This window comes from Oryzias latipes, chromosome 21 (assembly GCF_053564925.1).
Source record: "Oryzias latipes strain Hd-rR chromosome 21, Olatipes_Hd-rR_3.1".
In the NCBI taxonomy this organism is placed as follows: Eukaryota; Metazoa; Chordata; class Actinopteri; order Beloniformes; family Adrianichthyidae; genus Oryzias; species Oryzias latipes.
In genome coordinates this window covers 33,947,501-33,969,275 of record NC_136257.1, presented here as the reverse complement: position 1 = coordinate 33,969,275, position 21,775 = coordinate 33,947,501, and the positions used below count along the sequence as shown (strand labels likewise).

The 21,775-nt window shown below is 45.7% G+C and overlaps 1 protein-coding gene across 9 annotated transcripts in view; it reads right to left on the bottom strand.

Annotated features, from left to right (window-relative positions):
- Window positions 1-21,775, bottom strand: part of pard3bb (par-3 family cell polarity regulator beta b) — a 186,282-nt gene that overhangs the window by 110,279 nt on the left and 54,228 nt on the right. For all 9 annotated transcript variants that reach the window (XM_078939220.1, XM_078939221.1, XM_078939222.1 and 6 more), the window contains 9 exons: window positions 19,302-19,385; window positions 18,573-18,698; window positions 16,895-17,153; window positions 14,514-14,622; window positions 13,433-13,572; window positions 13,228-13,356; window positions 4,653-4,844; window positions 4,186-4,344; window positions 1,256-1,400 (listed from right to left, as the gene is read on the bottom strand). In XM_078939220.1, the coding sequence (XP_078795346.1) occupies window positions 1,256-1,400; window positions 4,186-4,344; window positions 4,653-4,844; window positions 13,228-13,356; window positions 13,433-13,572; window positions 14,514-14,622; window positions 16,895-17,153; window positions 18,573-18,698; window positions 19,302-19,385 (1,343 nt within the window). The remainder of the gene's footprint in view (window positions 1-1,255; window positions 1,401-4,185; window positions 4,345-4,652; window positions 4,845-13,227; window positions 13,357-13,432; window positions 13,573-14,513; window positions 14,623-16,894; window positions 17,154-18,572; window positions 18,699-19,301; window positions 19,386-21,775) is intronic.

Below are 21,775 nucleotides of genomic sequence, written 5' to 3'. Positions count from 1 at the left end.
CGCCCCTTTGATGGTTTGTTCCCGCCACTCTGATGGTTTGTTCCCGCCCCTTTGATGGTTTGTTCTCGCCCCTTTGATGGTTTGTTCCCGCCCCTTTGATGGTTTGTTTCCGCCCCTCTGATGGTTTGTTCTCGCCCCTTTGATGGTTTGTTCTCGCCCCTTTGATGGTTTGTTCCCGCCCCTTTGATGGTTTGTTTCCGCCCCTCTGATGGTTTGTTCTCGCCCCTTTGATGGTTTGTTCCCGCCCCTTTGATGGTTTGTTTCCGCCCCTCTGATGGTTTGTTCCCGCCCCTCTGATGGTTTGTTCCCGCCCCTCTGATGGTTTGTTCTCGCCCCTTTGATGGTTTGTTCCCGCCCCTCTGATGGTTTGTTCCCGCCCCTCTGATGGTTTGTTCCCGCCCCTCTGATGGTTTGTTCCCGCCCCTCTGATGGTTTGTTCCCGCTCCTTTGATGGTTTGTTCCCGCCCCTCTGATGGTTTGTTCCCGCCCCTCTGATGGTTTGTTCCCGCCCCTCTGATGGTTTGTTCCCGCCCCTCTGATGGTTTGTCCCCGCCCCTTTGACGGTTTGTTCCCGCCCCTTTGATGGTTTGTTCCCGCCCCTCTGATGGTTTGTTCCCGCCCCTCTGATGGTTTGTTCCCGCCCCTTTGATGGTTTGTTCCCGCCCCTCTGATGGTTTGTTCTCGCCCCTTTGATGGTTTGTTCCCGCCCCTCTGAAGGTTTGTTCCGTGACTGAATTATTCCAATGAGGTCAAATAATCTAAACTGATCTAAAATAGAGCAAAAAGAATAACAGCAGCAGAGAAGAAGCTGAGAACCACAATGGAGGAGGAAACCGGACTAATGACGTCTGTTTGCTTTCTCCTCAGTGGTTTCTGTGATCTGACCGATGTGTCTTTGTTTCTACTTCACTTCCAGAGCTTCATTCTGACTTCAAACTAAGACTTGAAGCCCATCGAGACGACTGTTGTTGTGAATTTGGGCTATACAAATAAAATTGAATTGAAATAAACCTTATAATGGTTATATTGGTGTTAAAAACAGAGTTCATGATGGAGGTGGGTCGGAATGACCCTGATGATGGAGGTGGGTCAGAATGACCCTGATGATGCGTCAGAGGGAAAAGGCTGAAGAATGCTGCTTGGTGAGTTAAGGCCAGTGTAAGAACAGGATTAAAGCTACAGTAGAAATATAATCTGGCAGACTAGAGGTTCGACCCCGGCGGGGGGGATGAAGATCGGTGTAGGAGGAGCTTACCGGTGGAAGCATAGATGGCGTTGGTCACCAACGGCGACTGGGTGGAGTCTGTGATGGGACTGAGCATTCCTTTAACTGGACTGATGGACCCGAACAGACCAGAGGAGCTGTCAAAGGAGCGATTGGGCGACGCCTCGTGCTGATCCTGAACGAGGACAAAAGACCTTCGTTAGCATGAAGAAAACGCGGGCGTCCAAACACGGGTTCACAGTAGCGAGGCATGAAGGCTTTTATTTCATTTTATTTAATCCGGGCAGCGGCTGCAGGAATGACTGAAGGCTCCACCCTTCAGGAAGACGAGGCAGACTTATTTCCCATGACCCCCCGAGTGGAAAGCATCTTCACCCCTCCCTCCTTTTCAAGTATGCGGGGGCGTCACTCGTCCCTGCGAGCGGGTCGGCAGAGCCGCTGGAAGGACAAGTTACAGAGTGGGCGTGTCTATTGGACGCAGCATCGTTTCTTAGGATTTTAACAGAAAAAAGCCATTTCATCCACATCCATCAGAGCATTGCCATGACGACGGAAAAGCTTCCTGTGTGTGTGTGTGTGTTTTTGACTCTGTGTGTTAGAAAAACCCTTGACTCACAGAGATCTGCACACCCGCCCCAAGGGGAATCTACACGGCCCTAACCTGACCCCCCATGTATGGTCCACACTTCCTGGTAGATTCTAAAGTTAAATACAGGAAACTAGTGCATCATCATCATCATCATCATGTCATTTGTGAAGGCAATAAAAATGATGCATTGAACATCGGTCCTTTGCTGAATCACAGTTCACTTTTCGTGGTCTCACTGTTTCATGGAATTTTTCCAGATTTTGTCTATGGTGGTTTGTTCAGAAAGTAAAAGTAAAGGAGGGAACGCTGTGTGTTGGTTCGCTGGTGCTGTGCATCGGATGACTGCCTACTCTAGAGCACATGTGTCAACCTCGAGAACCGCGGGCCAGATGTGGCCCCCCATGTCATTTTATGTGGCCCACGAGAGCATAAAAGTTTTTAATTTCTCAAAATAAAAATTGGTGTGTATTTATTCATATCTAGGGGGAATTGGACTTGAAATATGGGATTGGACAACTATACATTAGGACTTAAACACTGTCCATATAACCTGACAGAATCAAATTTAAAATGATTTATGCTAAAGTAACAAGCAAACATACAAAGTTTTGTATAAATAAATGAGTTTTAGTTTTAATAAATAAATGAATGAGTAATTTAACATTAAGGAGTAGTTACATTTATTTTTATTTTTTTAGTTACACGTATAAGTTATATCTGGCCCTTTGAAGACAACCGCTATGCTGATGTGGCCCTCAGTGAAAATGAGTTTGACCCCCCTGATCTAGTGGTGACCTAGAACTGACCTCTGCTTTAAAGGAAACGGCTCCACACAAAAGAGCAGAACAGTGATGAGTCCAAAAACCTCTTTGTGCTGTAAAGCTGCCAGACTGGTGAACTTCTCTGCTTTGGATCAATAAAGTTTTTCTATTTTGCTTAAAAAAGTCTGTGAAACTCGTCTGCTGCATTATGAATGACCGCGTCAATAAAACAGGTGTTGTCTGTGTGGTTCCTATAGAGCTGATTGAAATATCTGCTGGTGCATTAGGCTCCATTTGAGCAGGAAATGATATGTAGGTTTTTTTAGCGGCTCGTCTCTGAAAGCCTCTTCTCACTTGAGCCGCACAGCTCTGCCTGCATGTGCAGGAGGTTTATTCAAACAGACCACAGAAGCCTGGAGAAAGCGTCGCCTGAAAAGCAGATGAGATGAAAAGCCTTTTCTCCCACATTAAGAAAAGATCCAGCTGAACACTCTGATACAAACTCAGACAAAGAGGAAACATCTGAAAGGCTGGCGGTGGATGCTCACTGGTGCTGCTGATGAGAGGCGGGAGGAGAACAGGCAAACTGCTCAGAAATAAACCAGGAAAGCTTTAGGAGCGACCCGCCAATGGTTTGAAGTTCTAAAAAGTGTGGTCCGCTTTAAAGTTAGTTCTCCTGAAGGAGGGTCAGTTTAGTTTAGTCTGTTTAGCCATTACCTATTGAATTCTATGACTTCATGTTCTTTCTGATTCATTTTTATTACACAATTACCGGTTTGAAGCCCAGTGAGACGACTCTGGTTGTAAATATTGGGCTGCATACATAACATTGAATTGAGGTTGTCTCAGTTGGTTTCCTGTTTAACAGGCCTTCAGAGGACCTCAGACGGGTGAAGCTCCGTCCTTCACTTCATCAGGAACATCACAGAACCAGCTCAACTCCAGCCCGCTGAGTTAGAGTCCGACATTGGCTGACCTTCAGCAGCGAGTCCTCCAAAGCCTCAGTCACAGAAGCCGTGAGGGGTTTTTGGGTTGTCCGGTCCGTGGAGAGGAGCGGCTGCAGGCGTGTCTGCAGTTTACTTACTCAAGGGACGCCGTGAAAGCGGAACTTACCATTGTTGTGCACGTGGCAAATGTAAGTGAAGTGAGGATAATGGAAGTTCCGTTTGACGTCCGGCGTCCTTAGACCACTCTGGTCATTAGTCAGGTGAGAAATGGCTCCTTACTGACTGCACAAAGGGGTGTGCACGTGATATGCAAGTGCTCGTAGGACGCCTGTAGGGTGTCCACACAAACTACACTCTGAGGGGCACTTGACTTGTTCAGTCTGCAGGATTTTGGGAAGGTAAATGTGTAGGACAGCCTGCGTCTCACCTACTTCCCCCTTACGTGTTGCAGAAGTGCATGGGCGTAGAAAAGGGGCTCACCGAGCGGACCACGACCTTGAATTTCATGAGGTCACCTGTGAGCCGTGTGACCTGTAGACAGCCTGGCTTTAAGGCCAGCTGGGGCTACTGTTTTACGGTTGTCATGGTTACATTTGTCATGTGACAGGTCCCCAGATCAGAGTCAGCGGCGTCAGAAACAGAAGGGCTGAGGGTTGGTCTGACCTGGGGAGTCCTCAGCACCACCAGCTGGATGGTCCCTCTGACGTTCCCCTCCTGGGACATGGACCGCCGCAGCGTCTCCATGGCGGCGTGATTGGAGCGCCCCAGCAGAGACTCTCCGTTAACGGCCACGAGCTGGTCGTTGATCCTCAGACGCCCGTCCTGTGGAAAACAATTCCCTGTTATGGCATCAAAACTCAAGGTTTTGGGCGTTTGGCGAAGGCGGACCCTGACTCCTCATTTCCTGCCTCTCACACAGGTCAGTCCTCAAAGTACAGCCTGTTGATTTATTTATTTTGACCAACAATCAACTGTGATTTCCTCTTTCTTTTATTAGATTAGAGTCAGCCTTTTCATTTCTCTAAAAGAATCTTTCCTTCTTGGGATCAAACGGCTTTTCAGATGCCGTTTTGCTGGTCATCTGCCTGCAGAAACGCCGCATTCACCAAGCTGCTGTGCCATCATGTGACCTTGTAAGCAGCTCCTCCGTGGATGATGGACTTGATGAAGATTCCCAGATCTTCCCTGGTCTCCCTGGACTTGTTCCCCTTGAGGCTGACGCCGAGTCCGGCCGAGCCGCTGTCGTTCAGGGGAATCTCGAACATCAGCTGCTCCTTTCCGTTCTCCAGGACGACTCCCGCCACGCGGGGCACCTCCTCCTTCTGGAAGGAGAGGGAAGGCGGTGAGACGTGCGACGAGGATGGAAGAGCGAAGAAAAGCGCCGCGATAATAAGGAGACAGAGTTCAGCCAAACTAAAAGCTTTTCCATTTGAGGGAAACCATTACAAGGTGCTTTCTGGTGCAAATTTCTCTGAAAAATGGTGGTCAGACTCCTGAAGAAAGCCATTTGGACCGTCTGATTTTATGCACCTATTTTTCCCCTCTCAGCTCTGAAATATCAATAAAGGTTGTGCATTTTGCAGAGGTTATTGAAGAACACGGTAAACACAGAGCCAGAGGGACAAAAGCTGCAGCAGCAGAGGCCGTATAAATCAGGGAGATTGCAAAGCTGACAAAGAAACAGGAACAAAAGTGGATTACAAAGATAAAAATGACCGAAAAAAGAGGGGAAAAAAACACAGTATAGCAACACAATGGCATTAATGACTGGATATGAAGGCAAAGTACCCAGAAAAATGGAGCAGCAAACATCTCTGCAGATCAGACAGACTCTGCTTTGGTTCACTGCTCTATAGCCCAGAAACGTAAAGAAGGATTCTTTGGTTATTTACTCTAAAAGCTTAATGAATAAACCATAAATTCAAATGTATTACTGTGAAAGTTTCTGCCAGGATTTGAGGTGAAGTCTGAACAAACGGCTCCAGAGGGGGAAGAAACCTCAGAGCAGGTTATGGTTAAACAATATTAGACTCTATCATCACATGTAATGACATCACAAGAGGAAAGCGTTCAGATCAGAGAAAAACTCTTACTTTTCTGCTTTGAAAAAGACTTTTAAAGTAAGATGTTGGATTTTGTTTCAACAAATAAAACATATTTCTATTTGATCAAACAGTTTTAAATGTTCTGTTGGCATCAAATGTAAAAACAATTGATGCTAAATTAATAACAATATCATTAATAATAATTGATGCTCTCATCTCGTTTAGATGATTGTAATCCTCGTTTTACTGAAATGCTCGTCAAGTCGTTAGATTGTCCAAAACACAGCGGTTCTTTAGTAAACTGAGACACAGAACTGTATAGCTGACCTTTAACCCTTTCTCTTCAGCCCGATCATTGAGGTCTACAAAGCAAACTCTTAAATCTCCCAGAGACCTGCTGAGAACCAGAGGAGTTCCCGCCGTTTGAACGCTCGCTCCTTTTTTTGCTGCATCACATCAACTCTGTTCCCTGTTTTTAGATCCACGTCAAGACGTTTCTGTTCAGGGAAGATCCTGGATCTCAGTCTAAACCTGATTTGGACTTTGATCCGTCCGTCACCGTTGGATGTTTGGGTCAATGCCAGGGATCTCCAAAGGGCCAGATTTGGTGAGCTGAAAATGAACCATTTAATGAAAAACGGAAAGTGGCCAACCACAGTCAAGAAATCGTACACAAAGTTTTAGAAAGTGCTTGAGGATCACATATTAACCCTATGACCCCCCCCCTTCCATTGAGGTGTTCTCCCTACCATGACAAAGGTGGATAAAGGTGGATTTCATGTAATCCATGGACACCAGTGAAGATCACAAATCATTGAAGAAAAAAGGTTCAGAGCCCTGTCTAGTGGGTCTAGATGACCCAACTCCCAATGTTAAAGTGCCTAGGATAGAACAAGGGTTAATGACGTAATGACAGGAGCCTGAGGGGAGATGAATGCTTGAACGCGGGCCGCATTTGGCCCATGTGCTGCATTTTGGACGTGCCTGGTCTCTGCGGTCTCTTATTTTCTGTGATGTGCTAAATAAATAAAACCACATTAAACCGTGTTAGTTGCTTTGCACCATTTTCCACGGTGTGTCTGATTTTAGGCTGCAGCAGTCCGTGGAAGGCTTCGTTCTGTCGCAGAAACACATTTTCTCGGCGCGGCGGCTGCACGACTGCAGCAGCGGCGTGTTTGAGCATCCGTCAGTGTGGAAGCATGATGTGTGTGTTTGTGTGGATCAGCAGCAGTGGGTTCAGACGCTGCTCCTCTGTGGGGATTTGAGGTTTAACGGTGTTAAGCCGACACAAAGTCCTGCGCTCTGCAGAAAACTGTTTCCCTGCTGGAACCAGTCTCCCCATCAGGCCGACTGTCCAGACCCGATAGGAGGCTCTGCCACCTTGGAAGCTCTTCTGAAGAAGCCTGTAAGCTACTTTCTGTGCATAATTACTCAGAGTTTATTAGTGTCTGAAAATCGGATCAGGCTAATATTGAATCAGCAACTTTCAGTGTTCCAGCGTCTCCTGATGTCCGTCCATCTCTGCCGTTGGTGTGTCCAATTGTTCAGGTTTGAAGCAGAGGACAAACCTGTGAAGACCGGACAGAGGTGTCGTCCAGTCTGGCAGGAGGAAGAAGTGTTCTGTAAAGTTCTTCTTCCTCGCTTCTTTTTAGAAATATTTTAGGGAAAAAGTAAATGTGTAACCTCTTAAACTGAAAGTGACAGCGAAGCCAGACCTGTGTCCTCACACAGAAAGACAACTATTCCATTATTTCAGCCTCATGGCTGTGATGGGGGGGTCAAATAAAAAGCTGTCTGTTTGTCGCTGCTCCGTCTGTGGCTGTAAAACGGTGTTTGATTCTTTGCTACATTAACTCAATCAAATCCATCCGGCTGGAGGGCGGAGCCGCAGACGGACCTGCAGGTCGTTTAACATTTAAATGGCTTCCCGGGATGATGGATCCACAGGACGGCGCTGTCAGAACCGCCGCTTTGGGGGTTTATTAAACCCGGAGAAAGTGACGGAGAGACGCATTAAGTGAAAATGAGAACCTCTGCAGGAGAAGTGAAGTGCAGCTGCAGAGAAAGACGATGGGGTCAAACAGACCCTTCAGTCATGAAGTCTGCAGCTCAGACGGGAGGAAAAATTAAAAACCTGAACGACACGCCTGCGTCTCGCCCACTTCACACCAAACGCCATTCCCGTGGCAAATCCACGCCAGCCGCCTCTTTTTTGCAGCGTGACGAATTCTCTGCTCGAGCTCGACGCCATGGCGGCGCGTGGGAGGAGCTCCCGGTAAATGTTTTTAGCCTGATCGCTACATGGAGCGGTGTCTGTGTTTACAATGCATGATGAGAGATCTGCTTATTATGAAGAGTTTTACAGAAACATGGGCCATCACGTCTCCGTGTTGGGTTTATGACATCATTCAGAGACTCTCCCGGCATCTGTGTCTGTGTGCCGCTTACGGCGTTTCTGTGGCTCCGTCTGAAGGCTCTCCGTCACGCTTTAACCTGAGACGGTGTTGGTTTCCAATCGGACTGAGCGTCAGTCCGCTCTGAGATTCCTCAGTCTGAATAGGCTCTGTGCTCGGAGCTGAACAACTGGACCAAAACGGCCACCGTAGCCGCTGGTCACGTGATGTAAACAGAGTAGGAATGAAGGATCTGGGGGGTATTCCAGAAGGCCCGTTTAAACTACCCTGACTTTAACCCCGAACTCTGGTGTAGAGAGAAAAAGAGAGTGCTATACTTTAGTGAGACGGAGTCTGAGATTCTAATGACGGCGTATGAAGATCAAAAAAGTAACACGGCTGCATCATCAGCAAAAGAGTTTCTGCTTGGAGAAAAAGAACAGAAAGTAAACGAACGAGTTTCTGATCTTATTTCTATTGCGACGCATTTAATTTATTTAACTTAAACCAATGAATAAGTTAATAATGAATTAAAACCATTAAAACACTCCAACAGAACATCCAAAAGATAAAGTAAGTCTGAAAACTGAATAAGATCCATGTTTTTATCCAAGAACGTTAAAGACTGAAACCGTTTCATATTCATATTCATAGTCCCAGCAGAGACACAGTTACACTGACTCCATATTTAGGAGCTCCAATCGTTTAGACAAACGAGCATCTCAGTCATTCATTCATGTTTCTATTAATAATAGTTCCATATTTTTTTAAATCATTAGTTATGTAAACTAGAATTTGATAATCAAACCGTTTTGGATGGAAATTTGACAAATAAAGGGTTTTAAGTGGAACTGGACTTCAGTTGTGAGGCAGAGCTAAGCAGCTTTAATGATCCTGGTTCCCTTTAGGGTCAATATGTATTTAACCAGGCCCTGCAACAGACTGGCAAACAGTCCAGGGTGTCCCCCGCCTTCGCCCACAAGTGACTGGGATAGGCTCCAGCAGCCCCGTGACCCCGAAAGAGACAAAACGGCAGAAAATGAATGAATGTATTAAACCAAATAAGTCTTTATTAGGGTACAGCAGAAGGTCACTCCTCTGTAAAGCAGCCTAAACGGATCGTTTTCAGGTGAGTTGTTAGAGCCCCCCCTTTAACATTCACACATGTGGGGCGTTCAACTGAAGCAGAAGCAACAGCAACGCGACGCGCTGCTGGGGTCACAGCAGAAAAATGTGGTGGAAAGATGAGGAGGAGGTTAAACAGCAGAGCTGGGATCCAAACGGGTCTCCCAGGACCCGGCAGATGGAGGTGGGGGGTCTAGAACAGCCATGCCGGTGGGGTCACAGTGATGAAGGATGGGGTATAATGAGGAAGAAGGGGCTGAGTTTAGACTGAGCTCCATCAACACAGAGCACAGTTTCATTAGAAACACCGCGCTAAAAGGCATTCCTTCAGGGAAGCACGGCGTCGACCCATCCGACCCAGAAGTCAGGGTTAGGAGGTCCTGGAGAAGCTCCAGACTTAAAGAATCCAAACATTCCCGACAGTGGAGGCTGAAACGGAAGCGACAGGAAGACGTTTCTCCACCGTCTGGTCAATCTCCAGACCCTGATGGTTTATGCAGATCAACCACATTTTCCCCCAAATCCTTTAGTTCTCTTGCTTTACAAATGAAATCTGAGGACGTCTCCCAAAAGGTCCTGACCAGGTGTTAGACAGGTGTGGAAATGACTCCTAATAATAAAAATACTTTAACTTTAAACATAAGAACGGCTAAAACAGGCAAACTGTGGGTGTTTGAGGTTTTCAAAGCCCCTCTGAGTTTGTGTTGAGGTCTGGACGGTGACTGATTGGTGGAAAACCCTTCATGCTTTTATTTTTGAGTCATTCTGCTGCAGATCAGCTCTGGTGGTCATCTGAAGGACCCTCCTTTGCTTCAGAAACATTTACTGAATCTCCGGAGTGGAAAACCTTCAGCATCGTCTCCTGAACAGATGACCAACTCTACCAAACGATTTCTCCTTTTTCAATGTCTTCTCCTCAGTGAAGAACCTTGAACCTGGATCAGGATGAAGCTCGTCTGTTGGACTTTAAACATGTAGTTGTAGCGTTAGAGATGAGTTCTGGTACATCGCCTGTCCGTCCTGGGGGAGGATCCCTCCTTCATGTGGACACCCCAGAGGTTTCTTCTTTTTTTCCCTGAATCGTTTTTTTAGGAGTGTTTCCTTACCGCGAAGGGGGGTCAGAGGGCAGAGATGTCCAGTTTAGTTCAGAATCTTTCTATTGAATTCTGTGTTCACGATCCTTTAGATTTGATGTTTTACTCTACATCTATCAAAGCCCATCGAGACGCCTGCTGTCGTGATTTTGGGCTAAACAATTAAAACAAGAATTGAACCTCAAAATATTTAGAAAAAATGTTTTTTTAAACAGACAAATGCAGCAGTAATGTGTCTTGTACTGTACGTGTAATATAAAGTCTATTTGTGATTAAAAGCAAATATAACGGCATCGTTTTTATATACATGCATGGATGTGTATATATGCGTGTGTATGCATTTCTTTATTTTCTTTTTAATTTTTGTATTTTTTTTTAATTGAATCATTATTGTTAGTATTTGAAGTTTGCTATTTCTATGTCTAGATCCATATTTCTTTTGTTTTTGCTGTGATTGGTTGAATCAAACCCAAATCTATGTCTTTCCGTTGGAATCATCTTTAAACGTCAGGAATGAGGACAGAAAGTGAGTCGTCTGAAGGCAGGAGGGAACAGCTCCGTCTGAACCGTGAGTTTTATGTGAACCAGCGAGCACATGCTTGTCCATGTCTGAAGAAAATGACTGACAGGAGAAAGGGCCGTGTGTGGTGGAGGTGTGAGGCTGCCCTGCAGGACGTGAACCTGCTACATGTAGGAGTATGCTGGATATGACAGAAAGCAACACAGTGTGTCAGTGTGTAGAGGCGGTGTAATGTCTTTGTTCTGCAGCCATCACACATTAGCAGACAACACCAGATGGTGGGCTAACAGAAGGAGGGGAGAAGACAGAAAGATCCCTCCATCATTGGACCGTCTCTCCGCTGTTGAAGGAGTGGTACGAGTAAAAACAAAGACATCCTTCTCAAAGAGAATCAGATCTGATGGAAGTTGAGAACAGTTTTTAATGATGTGTTTTTCTGAGGCTGAGCTCTGTTTGTGTGGGTATTTACTGAGAATCCCACCGTTTCAGCCTTAAGCCCTTAAACCTCCCCAACCTAAAAACCAGTTTACTGCGAGGACAAAAAGCAAAACCAAATGTAAGGAACAGGAAATCCTCGACTATCTGGGCTTAAATATGACCACGAATGACGTCGTCTGTGCATCAGAATGACGGCGAATTCGTTCCCGTGGAGAATATCTGACGAAGAGGAAACTGAAATGTTGTTTAGGTTTCATTCAGGAGGGAAACAAATCCTGAAAGTGTCAACGTATTAGACTCTCACGGGACAAAACATTCACTTAGAACCTGCTTGACCTTTTCACACTAAAACTCCTGTTTGGATCGGGTGATGATCGGCTTCGTCTGAAGGCTAAGTCCAAGCTAACCTGAACAAACTCAGTTCTTCGCTCACTTGCAAGTGAATCCTGGTTCAGTTCTGCACCAGCATGAGCCTATCCATGTGGTAGAGTCGGCTCAGAAGCTTTTACTGAGGGCCTCCCAATGCGAACGGAGAACAGGTAGACGTCTGAGCTCTCAGCACAGCTGGAAAAACTAAACCCGGAAAAAGAAAATGGATCACAAAAAGGCCACGAGGTCCGCTTCTCCACCTCAGCGTCGCACGATCCGCTTCCTCAGCTGTTCACACAAAGTGAAAGGAAGTGAACCCAAACGGAACCGTTTTGACTGTTGGTCAATAAAAAAATCTGATTTCATCAGTTATTTGCTTTATGAACGGAACCGTTAGCCTTACATAAGGTCATTTACTTTATTTACAACTAAACTAGCCTCTTGTTTTGTTCTAAATTGCTTTTTCTACATCTAAAGGTGGAATTCTTGATTCTTACTTTGAACTTAGTGGCATAACTTCAATAATGAATTCACATGTTGAACATTGATAAAGTCCCACTCCAATCATTCTGATCTATTTTCAAAGTTATTTTATCATTATTATGGATCTGATGTTTTTAGCCAAAACGGGGAGAAAAAAAACCACATGAGCTTTTCTGGGACCTAGTTTCTGCAGAGCTACAGCAGCTTCATTTCCAAACACATGTCCTCATTTATCAGAAAAATGCCACAGGAACACGTTAAAAACACGGTTTCCATCATATTTCCACATAGATTTAGTTAAACATGGACTATTGATTTGGTCCAGTGTGAATGACAGCAAACTCAGTAACTGTAGGAGTTTTTCCAACGGTCAGCCTGGATGGGACAGGGTCCCTCAAACAGACACAGTCACACAGTTTCAGTCCAAAGTAGAACAGAACCTCCAATCAAACAAACTCTAGGCCTGAGGAACCGCGTTCTAACAGAAACAGGAGTGGCTGAAAAGAAACGGCTCTGCAGCCTCCTCCTTCCCCATGTGGAGGCAGGAGGAGGAGAGAAAAGTCTGCCATCATTCTAAAACACCTTTCTATGTACCTCTCACGTAAGAGGCACCCACAAACGCCACGAGAGCTCAGAAAGTCTGGACGTAAGGTAAACAGACTACGCTTCCTGTCTGCTGAAACAGGACTTCCTGTGCGGCTCTGGGTCGGTCGCGTGCTGGCAGATGCTGAGGAAACGTCAGTCGACAGGAGCAGAGAGGAGAGGCTGAAGGAGGAGGAGACGAAGAAACTGGGACAGATGGGAAACATCAGCCCCTGAGGGGAGGGACCAGTGGAGGATCCTACAAAATAAAAGACCTTTTTTGTATTTTCCAACCATAAAGTTGGACTTTAGTGACAGAAGATCCAAACTTCTGCGGGAAAAGGACAGTTTGAAGAGTCCACTGCAGTGAGACATGAAATAGTGATTCAGTCAGAATTCAAAGTGAAATGTATCAAAGAGTTCATGCAAACGATGGAGCAGAGCGACAGACGGACAGAGAAAAGAGATCAGGTTGGAAAAAAATCCTGTTTATTCAGAATCACAGCAAAGAAGTGGAAAAGGGGATGAAGCTGTTGATGCTGTGATCACAACAGTTTATCTACTTTATTATCAAAACCCCTCTGATGCTGGTCTTAGCTGCAGTTTGGACAGGTGAGCGTCGTTGTCCGTGTCTGCTGAAGGTCATCGGTTCTTACCGTCTCTCTGGGCAGGAACACGTCCTCCTGCCGCAGCACCCCCAGCGATACGGTCTCCCCCTGCCGCGTGCTGCGTAACAGACACACCAGCTCCTCCTGGCCCACGCCTGTGATGTCCACGCCGTTCACCTGCGCACACACACAAGCTGAGGCCTTCGCCGCTCCACACCGTGACCCCGCGGCTCTCAAACGGTCAGCAGATCACCTCCAGGATCCGGTCTCCGGACTGAAGGCGTCCATCTTTGACCGCAGCTCCTCGGGGCAGAATGTTCTTGACGAGGATGGGACCTGGACCGTGGACTGAAGAATCTCTGGTTACGACGGTGAATCCGAGCCCCTCAGAGCCTGAACGCACAAACACACCAACGACACGTTAAAGACCAACCATCTGTATGACCCTCCAGGCACTGAAGCAATGGAGCTTGACAAGACGAAGCAGAAAAAGCCTCATTTGACCCCAACCATGAACGGCGGGTCAGAGACAAGCTGACAGCATTTCTGATGAAGGAGAAACTTTTCTCCTCCGTGGTTGAAGGTTCCAGCTGTGGGCAGGATCTCCTGCAGAGGTCAGTGTTCCAGCAGACCCAAAGAAGACTCTGTGGTTGAGTTAGTGTGAGGAAGAAGAGGAGCAACCTCTTTCCTCTGTGCTGTGAGTTCTAGCAGCCACTTTCAAAAGGGCTTCAGGTGCGACAAAGGGGGGGCTCAGGTGAGAGGGGGGGGCTTAGGTGAGACAGCGGGGGGCGACTGAAACTGAGAAACTGCAGAGAACATTCTGGAAAAGGAGGTGAAGAAAAGCCCAAGCGTGTGAGCAGACATGCAGGAGTTTGATGGTTAAAACGCGAGAACATGGGAACAAAAAGGCCTCACACTGCCAGCGGGGTGGCGGGTGGGGGGCCCGGTTGTTTTTTATAGACATCATTAAGTCTGGTGTCCTTAGCAGAGCCAAGTCAGCATTTCGGTCCGGCATGAATTCATATCAGCAGAAATGAACGGATCAATAAAGACCTAATAGACCCTGAAAAAGGAAGAGGGGAAATGGAAGGAGGAAGGAGGAGAAGAGGAGGAGTCCGCCCCGAGGAGCAAGGAAGGAAGGAAGCTTCACGGAAATAAGAAGGAACATGAGCGGAGTGATGAAGAACCCGTCTGTGCTTCATCCTCCAAAAAACATTATCCAGAACGAGATCACAAAATGACAGAAGGAAATACCCCCCCCAATAGGAAGCCAGGTCTGGAACATTCATTAAAAAAACGTGTGATCTGAGCATGCTCAGTACGATCCGGATCACCTTTTGTTAAGTCGATCCTCAGTTTCCGTCCTCCTCTCTTATTGGTCACCATGCTGGTGAAGGCGGGGCTCTTCCTAAGAAGGGGGCTCTCGCTTCTTCCTTTCAGGGTCTAGATGGAAAACATGAAACTTTCAGGACAATTCGACACAAATACAGGCAGGAAATGCTTTTATTTTGGTGAAAAAAATCCATCCATGTTAGACGGTTCTTTGCAGTTCTGGTGACGCTACATGCCAGAAAGAGGCACATATGACCACGTCCTCTCTGGTTACAACCATCATGGCATCATATGTGGAACCAAACTTAATTTGGAACAAAAGTTTGGATTCTAAACTGCAAAGTGAAAGAGTTGCAGGTAGCCGGGATGTTTTTACCTCAAATGGGAACCACGTCCTGAAAAATGCTGTAAAATTCTGCTGTTTCTAGGATCCATGCAGGGATAATAACAGTGCATCAGTTCAAAAATAAAAAAGCTCAGGAAATTATGCGGCTCTGAGAAATGTTTATGAAACAGTGCATAAAACCCAGTTATTGATGGACAAACTTATTTTTAACAATAAGATACTGAGCGGTTGCTAAGTAACTGCTCCCTCTGTGCCAGCTGTTTTTCAAATGTCACGTAACCATGGCGATGCTGGAGGCAGACTAACATGTGCTGCGGGTTGATCAGACTCTGCACTTTGAGGAAATGTTTGGAAAGAAAGTTAAAGCAGCTGAAATCAACAGAAGGAAAAGAAGAAGTTGATTCTGTATCAACAGATTGATTTAGTTCATTAGAACAGAATGGACTTTCATGAAAAACTCAGTTTTTGGTCCTCGTTCAAGTGATTCGCATAAGGAAGAACAGGTTTGATCCCTTTAGGACAAAAGAAGAAGAAATGAACGAAAGGCCCGGAGCCCAAACGGCAGCACAGCAGGTACATTATGGTCCGTCGTCCATTTGGTCTCACAAGCAGGGCTGTGAGAAGACGAACAATGGTCCATTTCATTGGAGCAGAACTCCTGTGAAGTCCTCAGAGCCCGCCCACCCTCACCCCGCACCCCGGCGGTGCCGCCAGAGTGGAAGCCATGAACGGTTTTGAGTGGACCGAAGAGGAGGAGAATCTGCTGGAGGAATGAAGAGTCCTCACTGCTGGACCTGAACCTCCACCGAGTCCCTCCTCTCCCTCCCTCTGCACCGCAGCCTTCAACCAATCACACCGCTGAGGCCCCTCCTCGTGACTAAGATGAGGAAGGTAGACTAAACACAGAAATACGACAGGATGGTTTTAAACGGCAGCAGTACAGCAGACAGCAGACGAGCCTGAAGACGGCTCCAGCATGAAACCTCAACAAGATCATGTTTTTACACGACAAAACAAACTTCCTGGATTTATGCACCAACGCCTTAAACGTCTGCTTGAGTCATTTGATCGTAAAAACATCTAATTTGAAATGTTTTTAATGAAACATGAGTTTTTTTGATTTACTTTACATACTACTTTTACGCAGAAGTTTTATTTGTGAATGATGAGTATTCCTGTTTTCAGATGTTGTTTGTTTTTGTGGGCAAAAGGCAGAAACGCTGCTGAGGCCGACTCTAGGATGACTTCATGAAATGGGCGACACCCACAAGGAGAGAAAGGCGGAGCCTCTGAGATCGAGTCGTCTTACTTCCAAAGATCCTTCTTTAGTGTGCAAAAGCTAGCATATGATCATGTATATGGATAAAGTTTACTCTGAAAGGCTTAAGAAAGGCAGGACACAGGCTCTTTAACAACACAGCAGAACCGTAATAATACACAGACATTTATTTGACAATTCAGATCACACGGCCTGATGTCACAAAGCTAGAAAATCCAGATCTCAACATCAATCAGCTGATTCTGCTGGAGAGAAGCGGCTTTGCGTCGTTATGCAACACTTTACTTTAGCAAAGGGTATCATGTCGGTGCACAGCCGCTCTGAAAAGCTTTCCTCCACATCACAATCAGCGGATTCACACTGATCACGTAAACGGTCATGGAGTTATAGTATGTCAAAGAGCGTGTGGGTACTGGGCGTCGCCGGTGACATCTCCAGTATCAAAAGGGGAAAAACTACAATCATCAAATATTCTAATTTCAATAACTTTGTCACATTTTGTGGAAGTTTCTTTTAGTAGCACAAGGCGTTAAACTCCAGGCCTGGAGGGCCGGCCTCCCACTGCTTTTCCAGAAATCCTGCCTTAGCTGCTGCTGATTACCTGGATCAGGTGTGTTTGGTCAATAAGAAGCTTTGATGGCAGGTTGGTGGGAAAACATGTTGGACCGGCCGTCGAGGGCTGGATTCTGACCCGCTGGTCTAAAAGGTTTAGACCATGATGAGGCGGCCAACACTTTTAGAGAAGCAGAAGAACTTACAGCCACTGGCTCAGGAGGGCTGGCGTCTTCGGTTTGTCGTGGGCTCAGATTCTCAGGGGGCTTGAATACCGGCTTGGCCTTTATGGGTGGTGGGGGGTCTTTGGCCTTGGCAGAGAAGGAACCGCTGTGGGTGGCACCAGAACTGGTCCCAGACAGCTGGCCAATCAGACTCCTTTCATATCTGTCTTTGTTGGAGGGGGGCACGACTTCCAGAAAGATGACTGGGGAGCGCATCGCCTGACGGAAGATGTCCTGAGCTCTGGAGGAAGGGATGGAAACAAGACCCCAAAGTCAGAGAAGGACAGGCAGGAAGATTTTTGTTCCATAAAACTAATCATCCCATCGTTCACAATGACATGCAGAGTGCAGCTATAAATCTCTGACGAGAAGAGATCATTAAAAGAGGCCACATAACAGCATTAGGACAAAGATGGAAAAAGATACACACTTTAAATGAGATTAAACTTTCATCTCAATGAAACAGCATCAGCTAGAGTAGAATAGAACAATATTTGCATTTGATAACGTTAGTTTTCTTTACATCTTCCCCGAGCTGAGGGCAACAAAAGTTAAAAAACGCTGAGCAGCAACAGGGTACAGAAGGTTATTATCATCCTATGACCTCATAGACGATCATTGTGCAGAAAATGTGATTATTTCAGATCCCGGTGGAGAAACCACTGTGCCAGGAGTGATCACTGAACACCATCACTCACCACGAATAACTCACACACTGAACCCACTTGATTAAGCTTTTATTTGATTACACTCCTATTGTTCCTTCCATAGATCATGGTTAGACGAAGTATCCATAACACTGAACTGTAGCGGAAATAAATATGCAGAAAATCAAAGGACCAAATAGAAAACAGATTTACTGTGTGTGTACTTTACTTTTAATACAAATATGACATCAATATCATGTTTGATTAAACTTATTATAGGGAATTTGTATGTACTTAACTTTGTTAATCTGCTAAACGTCACAAGCCTGTGGTACCTGAAAAAGGCCCCGCCCCCATCTGAGGATCAACTGATGATCGAGTACAGATCAATAAGGATTATTGTGTAGATTAAGAGAGGATCAAGCGCAAAGAGTACTCATCAAGAAAGGATCAAGACCATGTCAAAACTAGATCGATCGAGTGCAGATCAAGGGCAGATCAAGTCTGGATCAAGTGTGATCAAGTCTGGATCAAGTGTGATCGAGTGTGATCAAGTGCAGCTAAGTGTGAGTTGATTAAAACTGGATCTGGGTTGCAGTGACTGTAAACAAAAACAGTTTTTCTGGAAATGAATTAAATCAACTTAGGTGTGATTTATTAAAGCAAAAAAAGGATCTAGATGAAAATAATTCTACTTCCTGTTGTCATGTGTGTCAAAACCTGCCATAGATTGACTGGATCCAAACTGCAGTTCTGTCACACCATTGATCCGTTCTTTAAACGGTCATAGAGGCTTACTTGCTTGTCCTCTAAAGTTACTTTCATGGATGAATTAAAACAGTATTAAAACAACTAAAAAGAGTTCGGTCGACTTAAAACTGCTTATGGTTCTAAATGAGACGATAAAACAAAGCCGATCAGAAGAGGAAACTGGTTTTATCAAACAGAGAACTCCACGCAGTCCTAAAATCTAATGATGGCGTCTCCTTGGACTTAAGTGGAAGGACACTTACTGGCTGAAGGTTTTGTCCATGAGGTCAGTGTTGTTGATTCTGACGATGCACTCGTCCTCTTGGAGTAGGCCTTCTTTTCTAGAGCGACTTTTCTCCTCCACGCCGCGGATATAAAGGCCGAGGAACCTGACAGGACAGTCGGCGACAGAGAGACATTGAGTTTGTCAGCAGAACTCACATAGAGGTACGTTTTCAGGTCAAATCCTTTCCAGTCTTTTGATTTCTTCCTGTAGTATTTCTTTATTTATATTCACCAACAGGCCGATAACCATTAATAGATGAATTCACATCCTAAACTCAGTTTTCATTTAAAATATACAATATAAATATAATAAAACAGTCAACATAAAATTCATGATTTCAAAATGTTCACATGCTTTTACTGACTTTAAAAGACAGGATTTTATCTGAAGATGTTGGTGTTGTGCATGTTCAGGACCAGATCACACAGGGAGATGGTTGTGTGGAGGACGAGCATCGGATCTAAAGCTAAAAACGTCTCTGTTTCTGAATATACAGACCATTGGTAGTCCAAATCCAGCACAAGGAGGTGAAGGAAAGAGAGACTGGACTCAGCAGGAGGGGGTGAAAGGAAGTATCAGCAGCGGAGCGTCGGGTCAGCAGGGTCATGAGAAGACTCAGAACACAGGAACCCCCCCCCCCATGACCTTCACGTCTCTTCTCCGCCGGCCTCTCGCAGGCTCTCGGCGCATTTGTTCAGAAACTCACCGTCCGCTGAGTGAGGAGCAGTAAGGAACCACGTGGATCCCCAGAGGACTGTCGTCTCCCAGGACCTCCACCGATCTGGTCAGGCTGCACACACACACACATTTCAGACACACAAAGCATTGGAGGGTTTTTGCAGGGTAAACACAGGAACGCCAATGCTCTGCTCAGCAGCAGTTCACACAGCAGTGGATGTGGAAGTGCTGCTTTGTGCCGCTCCTCTCTATGGGTTGGCTTCTTCCAGTCCATGTCTGAATGCGTCTCTGTGGTTTGGATTACTGGAGTGTATCTGCTTCCCATTCTGTCAGAGTTTGAATGTGAGCACGCTGAAGTCTTTGTTTGTTTGATTAGTTTATCTATCAGAGCGCAGCCATTAATCCTCCGGCGACCTTCCCTCTGTTCGCTCAGACGCCGTTTCCTGCTACGTTTGTCTGAATGTGGCTTCGCTCTTTGGTTCGAGTCTGTCTGGTTAACCGCTGCCTCGTTTGGCTGCCTCTTTGTCTCAGGAAAACTCCACGTTATCGTTATTCTTGCAGTTTTCTTTTCGTGGTGGAATTACAGCAGAAGCCTTTTGTTTGATCCGTTGGTCACTTCTATAGATTAACATTAAGTAACCATTAGTTAGTTGACCTTATTGGAAGAACCTGAAGTGAATTCTGGAAATATCTGGAAACAATTGGATTCAAAGAATTGTAAACAACTTATGTTGGTTTAATGTTTCAAGGGGGTTTTGTGAATTGGGACATAAGGTTGAAGTAAATCTCAAATTGAAAGGTTTAAATCCACCACATAAACAGTATAAGAGGACTGCAGGTTTTCTGAGCAGCTGCCCCATAAAAGCAGCATGCAGCGTTTGCAGAAAACTGTGCAACAGTACATAATTATGACCTATTATAATATTGTTAATAGTTCTGGGTATTTGCATTTTGCCAAAAGAAAGAGGAAAACTGAGCAGAGAAAAGGAAATTTTGAAGGAAAATGAGGGAGGGAGGATGTGCTGAATTAATTAGACAAGACTAATGAAAAGAATGAATATGAAAAGGAAAATACCCCCCCCCCCCCCCCCCCCCACACCGCTGTTCCTCTGATCTCTTACACTCAATCTACAACACAAACAAACAGAACCCAGGCCCAGCTCTATTTGCATTCACGGCTTTTATCAAAAGGGGAGCGTAAACTGAAGTGGGATTGAGAGAGATACAAAAAGAGTTGAGACTTGAGAGGAGAGAGCGAGCGGCCCCAGCAAATGAAAGAGTCTTTGGGGGGGGGCAGAGAGATGAGGAGAGCAGGTGTCCTCTTTATCCAGCTGCCACTTCACTGATCCTGACAGCCAAAGACAGAAACACAGCGGACATGCATTACCAAAGCCGTCCCTTCATCTCACTGCTTTTCATTTCTTCATTCATCCGTCCATCCCACTTTTTCAGAGACGCCGGCGCCAAAGACAATCAGCGCCGCAGAATAGATCGGAAGAAAGCGGATCAGATAGGAATCGGAGAGAAGAGCTAATAAAGAGACGGGTCATTATCGCCACATCAGAAAACAAGCGCTCACTATTGATTAGAGCCAGGAGCATAAACAGAAGCATTACGCAGCATCCAGGTAGAGCGGTTCACCTCTTCACCTCCTGACTCACAGACACAGCAGGCACCAAGAAACAGACTGGAAATGCTCTTTCAATAAAGCAATTGAAGGTAAATCTGTTCCCCTTCTGAGAAGACATTCTATTCTGGCCTAATGAGTTTTCTGGGCTGCATGCAGCGCGGTTATGAAATGATGAGGGGCCATTACTGCATCCATACGTGTAGTTTTGCATTTAAAGGTGCCAGACTCCCACATGGTCACACGCCGTCACGTCTTTGGTGTTCTGGTATTTATGGCTGCACTCGTCAACTCATTTTGGACTTTTTTTGCAATTTCAAGGATCGTTTCCTCAGCGACCACAAAAACCATTACATCACTTTTACATTACTCACAGAAGAGATGGCTGATATGAGGGCGCAGTGTGTGCATCCGATGATGCGTGCAGGAAACACAAATGCAGAAAAAAGAAATGAAAGTGGGCGTTCTAAAAATCTACTTTTACAACTACCTTTATAGTCACCGCATGATATCTGCAGCGCAGAAATGTAACCGGCAATAGCGTCGATTGCTTCCATTTACTTCACTTAAGCGTTAATTTAGCTGGAAAAATGGTGCATCACAGTGAGAAAACACTCCGACTGTAATGATGCTGCACTCTGGAGGAGGAAACAGTTGCTGCTCATCAAGTTTCTGATTTGTTTGAGGTCAGTTTCTGTCAGTTCTCTTTGGATGCCTCTGAAACGAACACCTGAATCCTCAACGCGCCGCTGTACTACTGTATGGTGACATGAATGGATCGTTGTGAGCATCTTCTTTGTTCTCTGTGATCACATAGCCATTAGCAGAGGCCATGTCATTGATCAATGATGTAACTGGCACTTTCTCATATTTAC